The 12,008-nt window shown below is 41.2% G+C and overlaps 1 protein-coding gene across 3 annotated transcripts; it reads left to right on the top strand.

The window, feature by feature from the left end:
- Window positions 1-839: 839 nt before the first annotated feature.
- LOC131239930 (hydroxyproline O-galactosyltransferase GALT2-like) lies at window positions 840-11,291 on the top strand. 3 transcript variants are annotated; one of them, XR_009168490.1, is made up of 7 exons: window positions 840-1,055; window positions 1,154-1,203; window positions 2,246-2,435; window positions 2,855-2,919; window positions 3,422-3,500; window positions 4,093-4,221; window positions 11,183-11,291. XR_009168490.1 is itself a non-coding variant. In XM_058237871.1 (3 exons), exons 1-3 carry the CDS (start codon window positions 3,483-3,485, stop codon window positions 11,287-11,289), a joined length of 243 nt encoding a protein of 80 aa, XP_058093854.1. In that variant the 5' UTR covers window positions 2,955-3,482; the 3' UTR covers window positions 11,290-11,291. The 3 variants fall into 3 exon arrangements, 1 of the variants encoding a protein (XP_058093854.1); XR_009168491.1 differs by lacking the exon at window positions 1,154-1,203; XM_058237871.1 differs by lacking the exons at window positions 840-1,055; window positions 1,154-1,203; window positions 2,246-2,435; window positions 2,855-2,919 and having other exon boundaries at window positions 2,955-3,500; window positions 4,093-4,210.
- Window positions 11,292-12,008: the final 717 nt, after the last annotated feature.

The raw sequence follows: 12,008 nt of genomic DNA, 5'->3' as shown, positions 1-12,008 counted from the left end.
TAAGCAACAAAAAAACAACAATTTTACCTTGGGTAATAAAAAGAATACGTACTCAAGGCAATCCTAGATACCAACTACATAAAAGATGGAGTAACAGAAATCTACAGAAGCTGGAATGTTAACATGGACAATTCGAACAACATGAAATGTAACCATCATATTTAGAATTCAAAATTGTACTTCTGCAACTGTATGTAGCCAGGATAGGGTTTTGCACTTCCAAAACTATTAAGTAGTGTTTACCAGTTGACCAAATATCAGTTTGTAAAGGCAATATTGGCAGGTAAAAGAAAATCATTAAAATTGTTTAGGTAGTACATAAGTTTTGCCGAAAAGAAAGAGATATTTAGTACATATGTCTTTATATATGCAGCCCTGTGTGAAGATTCGGTTTAGAGTCTCATCTTTTGCAATTCACTTACTTGAGAAGGGAACACAGGTTGGTTTCTTCTTCTATATCACATGATTCTACCGATAAATAAATAAATAAAAAATTAAAAAAAAATAAAAAATAAAAAAAAACAGAGAGAGAGAGAGAGAGAGAGAGAGAGAGAGAGAGAGAGAGAGAGAGAGAGAGAGAGAGAAGACAAACTGATACAGATGCACTCAGAAATTGTATGTGTTATATGTAGTCCCAAATAAAACCAACTAATTGTGCAGCCCACTGTTCTCAAGTCACAAGACCAAGATCAAATTGGTCGAACAATCCTAGCCACTTTATACATTTTCTTAGACTTTGTATTCCAGTTTTTTAGGTGATAACATCTTAACGGTTCCTTAAAACAGGTGTTTATTTATATATATATATATATATATATATATATAAAACTTTAAGGCCATGGCAACTTGATCAGTGAGCATTTCTGTTTGGTGAGGATGTAATTTTGAGATGAGAAAGAAAAAGTACAGATTTGGCAATTTGGGCAACTATGTGTGAAATAGTTTGAGGACATGTCTACATATAAAGACAAAGTCATTGCAATGTGGGCGCACGTGGCTGGGGAAAATGTTGTGTTTCTGGATGCTCAGAGATCCGTGTAAATGATACAGACAAGGTAAGATGATGACATGATTTTTTGTATACTATACTCATACTTGTAGAGAGAAATGTATCGTTCCTCCAGGCCTTACATGAATTGGGTTGTCCTGGTAGGTTATGGCAAATGCTGACAAGGGAACGGACTTTGTAGGATAGAACACATGGTAAATAGAAAATATATTTGTTCATTTTCACAATATTTACATTGACTTTCGTTGGTGTAGAAATTTTCACAATTTGTGTAAGTTAGATTGCTTTCCTTCATAAATGCCAGTTGGAATGCATTATATTTAATTGCATGACCAATGGTAACCAGGCCTAAAAATCCAAAGATCTCAATCATGTTAACCTCATAAAGATGGCTATACCAGGATTCTAATTATGCTACTCTCACAAAGATAGCTGTGAATTGCCCTGTAGTGAGAATATTACAACTATAACGTGGGATTTAGTGTCCCATGGGATTTATATGAATGGTTTGGATTTTGCCACACAACGCTTGCCTAATGCCTACACACCTTTCATACATCTCTAAGGTTTTGATGGAAAATGGTGCCAATCATACCACGGCTACCATGCAGGGCTGAATCATCTTAGATAATCATTTGAATTTAGATTCTAATGCTGCAGGGGCCATCTGAAGAAACATTCCTTTGTGCCCTTTTAAGTCTTCCACATATTTGAAATCCTTAATAGTCTTTTAGACTATTTTAAAAAATAAAATAAAATTAGTTAATGCATTAGTACACATACCCCCACTGTTAGCCACACCCTACTTGGGAATTGAGGTTATTTTCATTCAGTCTACCACTTGATGTATGGATTGGTGTGTAAATTAGTCCTGAAAGTAGCTATTAATCCTAAAACCTATGGTATTATAGACTTAGAAAGTAGCAGTTGGTCTTGAAAGCTGAAATTTTATTTGCTTAATTAAAAGAACATTGGTTCGTTTTCGAACTATGTTGATTAAAATAACTATTACTTTTTTCATGTCCACATTTTAAATTGCTAAATTCATATACCATGTTTAGATGGGTAGAATTTGTGGGGGTTTTCTTCTTCTTCTTCTTCTTCTTCTTCTTCTTTTTTCTCGTTTTTTTTTTTTTTTTTTCTTTTAATTGTCATGCACCTAAAATGATTTCTTTCATTAGTTGTAATTGTTGTTTTCAAGAATCTAGCTCATGGCTGACATTACCGAACTTTCAGGGATGTGCTAGGTATACTGTGCACCCACATTTGAAGCCAGCCCTCTAGGAAGCAGAGTCTTCAATAGTTTGAGCAGTGGGGCCTATGGTTTTAATGATCCTGTCATCAGTTTGTTTGGGGCACAATATGTATGGGCAGTCACCCGAGCTGGAGGGTTACGAATTTACTTACTTCATTTTATCTATGGAAAGTGTTACATGTATATCTGTTCATCACATTCGACACATGTAAAAAGGTTATCTAATAATCCTATACTATATATAACTCTAGTAGTTGGATTTTGACAGTGGTTGTTTGTTTCAATACTTGATTTAATTTCTAACCAGTAAATATTGCTTATCAACAGGGGTTGGCGAAGTATGGTTCCATTAGTTGGTGAAGGTTATAGATATGTTTACTTGTGAACTATATCATTGATGAAAAGTTTAAAAGTAATGAAATAATTAAGATGAAAACCGTTCTTGTTATGAAATATATGGTTTTCAACCCAGTCTCTCTGTTGGGCTTTTGTTATGAAACACTAGTGGTAATAGCTGGGAGCTAATCATGTCGATGTTATCTATATATTTTGAATTGCTTGCACTCATTCTCTTCAGGTCTTGCGGTAAGAGTACATTCGTGGAATCAGTGCATGGAATTTTGATCTGGAGGATTTGAAAGCTCAAGCTACCATTGTAAGGGGGTTCAATTTTAGTTAGATATTAATGCTTAAAACCATGAAAAATGTCTAGAAATGGTTCATTTTGGTAGTACATGGAAGTACCTCAAATTAACGATGATTGCCTATGTGGTGATTTCATGGGATACCATGGGAAATGAATCCTGAATGGTGAATTTTGTTTTCCTTTTCCCTGCCCTGGAATATTATTCCTTTAAGTTTCAAGGTACTTGAAGTTAACAAAAGATTATGTTGGCAGAAAAGCATTCTATAAAACCATTTCCCAAGGCACTTCCAGATGAAGGGATGAAATAATGGTGGCAGTGACTTTTCACTAAAAACTGGATTCGACACATATATAAGGATCCAATCCAATCCAATTCTATTCGTTTGAAATATACACACATTTATGAATTTTTCTTTCTTAACCTCTTAAATAAAACCCATAAAAGATCTCTCTTAATTTTTTCTTTTTTCCTTCTATTATAATGATTTTGTTTTGATGGTGGTATATGAAGGACAAAGAGGGTGCATGATTGGTGTAAAAATAGGCAGTGACTTAGACGAGTTGATTTATCAATGCATGTACTAGCAATGGTAAGAGACATCATTATTATAATTTTTTTGATAGATTGTTACAGCTTATTTTTCTATTTTACTTTTTATTGTTTCCCTTTCTTTGTTTATCAGGCTGCTGTTCTTGGAGCTCCTAGTTGAGAAATGTGAAAGAATCCATATTGGTGTGGTTTCTAGGCTCTCACGCTGACACATGTCATTCGATACATGTGGGCCAATCATGTACATTGAATGTGGACTAGATATCAATATTTTTTTAACCATCCATTTCTTTTGAGGACATGTGACCAACCTGATGAGTGGATTGCCCGATTCCTTGGCCAGGGGGTGTCCACATGAAGCAGTGCAACTGCTGCTAGCAGGGATCATGCTGTTTTCTTATATTCCCATGGGTTCTGTACTTTTTTAAAAAAAATTATTGGTTAGCATGTTAGTACACACACCCCACTTGGGAATCAATACCAAGACCTCAGTAGTGTTCAAACGAGGTTATTTTCATTGGGTCTACCACATGAGCTAAGGATTGGTGTGTGGGTTTTGTACATGTACTTGTATGTTTATTGGTTTCTTGTCTACTGAATTTCTACTCATTCTGAAGATTGGCATGTTGTAGAATCCGAGGAAGGAAATCAATGTGGTGCTGAAGAAGGAAGCAGATTATTTTGGCGACATTGTGATTTTGCCATTTATGGACCGTTATGAGTTTGTGGTTCTTAAAACCATTGCCATCTGTGAGTATGGGGTGAGAATGTTTCCTTTTCTGTTTCCTTTCCTAAGTGTTTTTTTTTTTTTTTTGGTTAGAATGATTATTTGATTCAGATAAGTTGTACAATCCACACAGAATTATTGATCAATAGAGTCCATTCCATCCATATGTCTGCTTGCCTGCCTGCTAAGGGAGGAAATTGCATTTTGGTTATTTCCATTTTATTATACCAATGTTTGCAATTCAATTTAATAGTGCATTGAAATTCACCCCAACTACCAAAGGGTTTTACTGATAATTGGACAGTTCCTTTGTTTCAATGCCATTGATGCACAATTTTCGCATTTAAAAAAGAAAAAGAACAAAAAGGAAAGAAAATAAAAGGGCTTGAGATCTAGTTGGTGTTTTTGTTATGGGAAAAGCTTAAACCTTGAATGTCAGTTTTTCGCAACATGAGTTGTTCTTATTCTAATTCCGTGAATTTTCTATAATTTTCTTCACTTGAATGTCATAAAAAGATGGTTTTGGTTTGCCTGGGTGTAAGGCCCGTATCCTAGACCGTACCGTTCCATAGGATTCTGTGGTCCTCCTGGTCGAATTCCGGCAACCCTCGACCTGTATCCAACATTTGCGCGTGACCCTAAGCCGAGTCCTGCACATCAGGGTCGGCTCAATTCGAAACTTGTATCATTGCAACTGCGCCGTCATCGCGATTTCGACGCCACGTCTCACGCGCTGAGGCGACACCCGGGCCAGAAGATGTGGGCCAGCATTCAGTTTGAGGAAAACACTGCACGTTGCAAATTTCAAGAGAATCTATCAAATCCATCACATCAATCACATCACTTGTCAAAAGTACACCCATCACTTAACCCATTACTCTTCCCATGCCCAAGTACAAAAGCAACCCCAAAAAGTCAACAAGCACCTTACCCCTCATGTCACTCCACCATCCCTCTCTCCCATCACTTCTCTCCCATCACCCATCTCTTTCTCATTCTCTCTCTCATTCTCCAAAGACAACCAACTCCAACGTCCATGGCTTCCATGGAGAACCTTAGTGCGGCCCACCTTCCTATCTCTCATCCCCACCATCCAAAGTCTATCTCAACCGTCGGAATCATTTCCTTGGAGCTCTAGATCGTGTTGGAGGAAGAAGGGAGAGGAGATCGACGGTGGGTGCTTTTCTAAGATTAGATTTGTATCATTTTACTTGGATTTGATGATTGAGGGCCCACACATGGTGGGACCCATCTTGATGTATGATTTTTAAGGACCCATAGTGGCGGGGTCCCTCCACTCTTCCGATCTCTCTCTCTCTCTCCCTCTTTCTTTCTCATGTTTTGGGGCCCACTTGATGAATGGGTTGTACCACGTTGACCAAGCCTTGGGGCTGTGTTGCTGTCCACCAGATGGTCCACTTTGCTGGACTGTTTGGACCGATGTGGCCAGACGGCCACACAGGCCCAAATCGGACAGTAAACACGAGTTTCAGCTTCATTAAAAACTGTTGGTGGGCCACACCACGTGGCCCCACATGATGTAGATGTTCCACCCGTGCCATCCACCGTCCAGACCCCCTGGATGGTGGAACTTGCAGTGGTGTTTGCACGCCGTCCATCTGCTTTCCATCCAAGCCGTCCATCTGCCCAGCTTCATGGCAGATGCATTGACGTCAGCAACCTTTGGTGGGCCGCTTGTGTGGACCCACCTCATGCATGTATGCCACTTTTGGGCGGTCCATCTGTTGGACGGTCAGCAGCCTACAGCTGCTGACCTGACGCAACAAGGGCTGTGCGGCCGCCATGATGTATGTATTGTATACATACCTTCCGTTCATTTTTTCCTATGATGTGGGACCACCCACATGTGTGACACGTGTGGGGTGGGACCCTTGATGTATGCGTTTAATCCGCACCGTCCGTTTTGGACGGTGGGCCAGTGCTGAGGACGTCAGCAAGATATGTGGGTCCCCACCGTGATATTTGTGTTTTATTCTGCTGCAACATTCATTTTTTCCTATGATGTGGGACCACCCACACGTGTGACACATGTGGGGTGGGACCCTTGATGTATGCGTTTAATCCACACCGTCCGTTTTGGACGGTGGGCCAGTGCTGAGGACGTCAGCAAGATCTGTGGGTCCCCACCGTGATATTTGTGTTTTATTCTGCTGCAACAGCAGCCGTGGGACCCACGTGTGTGTGGACTCCACATGATGCATGCCTTTCACCCGTGTTGTCCAGGGCCACTGTGATGTATCTGTTCTATCTACGCCGTTCATCATCTGGACGGTGGGCCATCCCACCCAGTGAGGTCATCAGATCTTGTGGACCCCACCGTGAGGCATGTGTCTTGCGTCCACACCGTCCATTCCAAATGGACGGTGGTCACTGGACGTGGCAGGCTACAGGTGTTGTTTATATTATATATAATATAATATATATATACATCTGGCTCTCAGGTGATATTAATATATTATATAATATATTATATATGTGTATATCATAAATGGTGAGCCCCACATGGGAACCCACCTTACTGTATGTGGCCTATATCCTCACCGTCCATGTGCTCTGGACGGTGGGATCTGGATGTGAGAAATCCATACTGTCTGTCCATTTCATCTCGTGGGCCACACGTGTGGACCCCACCATGAGGTATGGGTTTTATCCAAGCTGTCCCACTGTAGGACCCGACCTTAATACATGTATCGTATTCACGCCGTTCATCTGTGGTGGGCAGTTTGGATGGTGTTGTGCTCCCCCGATGCATTTGTTCATCCACACCGTCCAGATGATCTGAACGGTGCTGGACGTGTTTGAACGGTGATGAGGACTCCACCATGATGTATGAATCTTATGTCCACACCGTTCTTCTATCGGTCCCACCTTGATGGATGTGATTCATCCACACTGCCCGGCCATGTGATAGGGCTCACCTGTAATGTATATTTGAGGCCCACCTATAGTGTATATTTGAGGCCCATATGTAAGGCCCAATGTGGTGCATATCAGGCCCAAGTGATGGGGCCCGTTGTTATGTATAAGGCCCATATCGTGCGGCCCATTGTGATATGTATTAGGCCCATGCTGCATGGCCCATTTGATGCATACGAGACCCATGTGTAGGGCCCACCTATTGTGTATTCGAGGCCCATGGGTTGTAGCCCATTGTGATGTATTCAAGGCCCATGGGTGAGGCCCGATGTGATGTATGTGTGGCCGTTACGTTGTGTATGAATCCCTTATGTGGGCCACTCGGGAGCAATGTTGGTTAGATGTCCACATTGCTGGGCAATGATGGTTAGATGTCCACATTATGACATTTCCTTAGGCCTTGTTAGGCCCATTCTCACCGATTTCGATTGTCGTGGCCGATTGTCAATTCCGAGTATCGTAACCGACTTGCCGACTCTGATTATCGATCGATCCCGATTGTTGATTCCGAGTATCATGACCGATTTGCCGATTCTGATTATTGATCGATTCCAATTGTGGTGACCGATTTGCCGATCTTGATTATCGATCGATCTCGATTATCGTGGCCGATTGTTGATTCCGATTAACGTGACCGATTTGTCGACTCTGATTATCGATCGATCCCAATTGTGTAACCGGTTTACCGATTTTGATTATCGATCGATCCCGATTGTCATGGCTAATTGTCGATTCCGAGTATCGTAACCGATTTGCCGATTCTGATTATTGATCGATCCCGATTGTCGTGACCGATTTGCTGATTCTGAGTATCGATCGATTTCGATTGTCGTGACTGATTGCTAATTGACATAACCGATTTACCGATTCTGATTATCGATTGATTCCGATTGTCGAGGCCTATTGTATAGGTCGATTCCGATTGTTGAGGCCAATTGTATAGGCCGATTCTGATTGTCGAGGCCGAGTATCAAGGCCGATTCTGATTTATCGAGGTTGATTTCGATTGTTGAGGCCGAATGTATAGGCCGATTCCGATTGTCGAGGCCGATTATATAGGTCGATTCTGATTATTGAGGCCGAGTATCGAGGCCGATTTCGATGTGTCGAGGCTGATTGTATAGGCCGATTTCGATTTGTCGAGGCTGATTGTATAAGCCGATTCCGATTGTCGAGGCCGATTTCGATTTGTACAGGCCGATTATATAGATCGATTCCGATTGTCGAGGTCGAGTATCGAGCCGATTCCTATTGTCGAGGCCAATTGTATAGGTCGATTTCGATTGTCGAGGTCGAGTATCGAGGCCGATTCCGATTGTCAAGGTCGATTCCGATTGTTGAGGCCGATTCTGATTATCGAGTCTGATTCTGATTGTCGAGGCCGATTATCAAGACCAATTTCGATTGCTGAGGCCGATTTTCAAGACCCATATAATGTATATGAGGCCTATGTGATGAGGCCCATTGTGATGCATTTGAGGGCTAGGCAATGGGGCCCATTGTGATGCATATTAGGCTCATGGTGTGGTATACTAGGCCTTTGTGTGAGGCCATGGGTCCACTATATGATAGGCTCTATGTGGGCCATTCCTTGGGGGAAATGTTGGTTAAACGTCCACATTATCGAGGCTGATTGTTGATAATGATTATGAGTATGTGACAGCATAGCATCACGATACATGCCCATACGCATCATCTACATATTTATTATGAGATGTGGTTGACCATTGCATATGTCATTGAGCATGTTGTTATCAGACTCCCTGATAGGTGGAGATTGTCTCACATGAGTACACGGTATGCGTAGGATTGATGCATGACTGGATTGTATGCCTCATGCATCTTGCATTGTGTGTTATGATTACTGTACGCCCTAGCGACATCAGGGTCGTAGCCTTCACAGGTACTTTGTGGATGGCCAGATGGGACACCGAAAATCTGTTCTACATGGGGTGCTATAGATATCCCTGGGTGAAAGTCCTTAAACCCTCTTGATTCTAGAGGTTGCTCCTACGTGTAGATTGAGTGGATGCATGAGCACATGAGGGCCGCATACCGTTAGGCCGCGTCTCCCTCTGTGTCGTGGTCGGTTGGAAGGGGGTACGGCCTTACCTGCTCGAGAGGAGGGGCAATCTGGCTGAGTCTGACCAGCTCGAGGAATGGGTCCACTATCGACGAGCCGGGCCTGATATTGGCAGGCGGATAGTAAGGTTTCTTGCACTCACCTTGTTGCGCGCGATGGGGCGACAATCTGGTTTGGAGTGTGATAGACTCCGGTAATTTTCCAGAGAGGAACCATACTGATATGTGGACTTATTGGGCAGGAATTGCATACTCATTCATTCATTCATTCACTATCCACTCGGGCTGATGGTGCGCAACTAACTGTTGTGTACCTTCGCATGGTCAAGATTTTGGTTGGGCGCGCGGCTAACCTGAGATCAGGAGTCTACTACATTGAGTCTGACAATCCAAATTTAGGTATGAGACTGGTTTGGATAAAAGTCTCTTGTGATGGACCCTATAGCATGCGATGCTACGTACTATCATCTCGACTTCACTCCAGCTTGGTCATTTCATTCGCACCGCATATCACATTGCATCCGCAGTACTTAGTATTTTGGGTTGCCATGTTTCTGCATTGACATGGTCGTTAGTACTCACCCCTGGCATCTCCTAGCCTTGGTACGACTGATGACACTCGTAGACTTATCAGTATATTTCCGCTTATTTTAATATTGTATGATTTATGACATTGTATCCTCGACATCTAATATTTGTCTTGCTCTGACACCTCATTTGCATAGTAGATTTGCATTGCGTACCCTGATATTGTATGACTCATGGACTTGTCAGTACTTCCGCTTACTCTGATTACTCTGATATTGCTTACTTGGCACTTACCTTGTGCACACACTTACACCACCCTCTAAGCTTTGTATAAGCTTATGCATGATATATGCGTGCAGGTGTTGTTAGGTTGCAGCGGTGTGGAGCTTGGAGCATGTAGCTGACTTCTGGAGCTTTGATTTTGACATATGTATTTCCCTTTCAACATTGTATTCAAATGATTATATTAGTGGATATGTGATGATGTTGTTGCCTTTATGACTTGGTTATACTTGTGGTTATGCTCCATTACAAAAAAAAATAAAAAATCATACTGAAAATCCTCCTTGTAGAATCCCAGGATCGGAATCGGGCACGTGAGTGCCGGTATTAGAGAATGGGGCATTATGGAGGCTGTCGGCATCAGATTCGGCGATCGGGAATTTTTTTGAGCCTGTTTTCAGAGTTTAGGGCGTGACACTGGGAGTCCAATTAGTGACCTAAGTTTCCAGACTTGGGAATCTTTGATTTTGTTTTACAAATGGGTTGCATTTCTCCACTACTTTGTTACAATTAGCAAGAATTCTGCTACTTCATTCATTTATTTGACTATAAAGTATATTTTCCCTAGAATAATGAACTATGTTCATTTCTCTTTTATATGTTTCTACCATTTCATTTCTCTATTATTGCCAGGCTAGAAGTGGCAATTTCTTGAGTCTAGAATGGAATGAAAGATTGGTTTACAGTAAATTGTTCCCTAAATTCTTTTCTTATAGGAAGATCTGGAATTACCAATAGGCATGCAACATTTTCCTTTAGAAGGGCACATGTTTTCTAAGAGGCATGTCTTGCTGCCAAATAATTTGTTCCTTAAAGCTTACCAATGTTTGTTAGCCTTAAAGTGACTCACTATTATAGCTATGAACATAATGATTTGAAAGAGAAATGCTATGCATGCTTTCTCACACGAGGTTGAGGGTTATCTTTGCAGTAGATGTGTGCATGACAGGGCTATTCATCAGGTGGGTCTCACCATCAGTATGCCTTATCCTAAAGACCAATTTGATCCACTCATTGGTTGGGCCATTTACATGTGTTGCATATGGATCATTGGTCGTGTTTTTCCTATATGTCCACTTTTCTCATACACTAAAAACAGGGGACTGATGCAATTGAGAATGTAATGGAGGATATAATTAAAATTTTTGTTGGTTTGTTTTCTATAGGGATTTATCCAGTAACTTGCTATATGGAGATATTCCATTATCGACATCTAGGCTCAAACAACTTGCTATATGGAGATATTCCGATAACTTACTATGTAGGACCTTGAAATGAAACTAACCTTTATTCCTAAGTTTGTCGAGGCTATTGCCATGTTATTCTTGGCAATCTCAAAATTTAGAGACACTGTCAAACACCTGACACAGCAGAACATCCATCACTAAAGATAAATATCAATCAAAATGCATTAAGAGTCATGCACTATTTACGACTACAAATATGAGAGAAGATAGCAATGGACTACCTCTCGTAGGAAGCAATAGTTGATTCCAAGTCCCCACGATTTTTATATATAATACCCATGTTGCAATATGCTTCAGCATACATAGGCCTTTGTAGTGCAGCGTTCTCGTATGGTAGGTCCTAATTGTTCTTCAATGGGCTATGGAGCAACACAAGAGATTGGTCCTTTCATCATTGATTCAGATGGAGAGCTTAAATTCAATCCTTACTCATGGAACAAGGTCTTGAAATATATTCACATCATACATGCCCCTATAGATATACATACATACATACATCTAAACATGCATGCATTCTTACAGATGCATATAGTAGGGAAAATGGTACATAAATTTTCATGATATGCTGCAGAGGCTAAATTTTGGAATGTTCAATCTGAAAAGGAAAATGTGGGGGCTTTTATGTTTTCGGTAACATTGGTCCAGCAGGGTTCTTTAACGTTTTTGGGATTACTTAGGCACTGTCAGGGATGCTTGAGTGTTTTGTTTAGGCTTGTCAGGGGTTATTCCAGGTGAAAGAGAAGTC

The sequence above is a fragment of the Magnolia sinica genome, chromosome 3 (assembly GCF_029962835.1).
Source record: "Magnolia sinica isolate HGM2019 chromosome 3, MsV1, whole genome shotgun sequence".
Lineage (NCBI taxonomy): Eukaryota > Viridiplantae > Streptophyta > Magnoliopsida > Magnoliales > Magnoliaceae > Magnolia > Magnolia sinica.
This window is presented reverse-complemented; position numbering and strand designations above follow the sequence as displayed.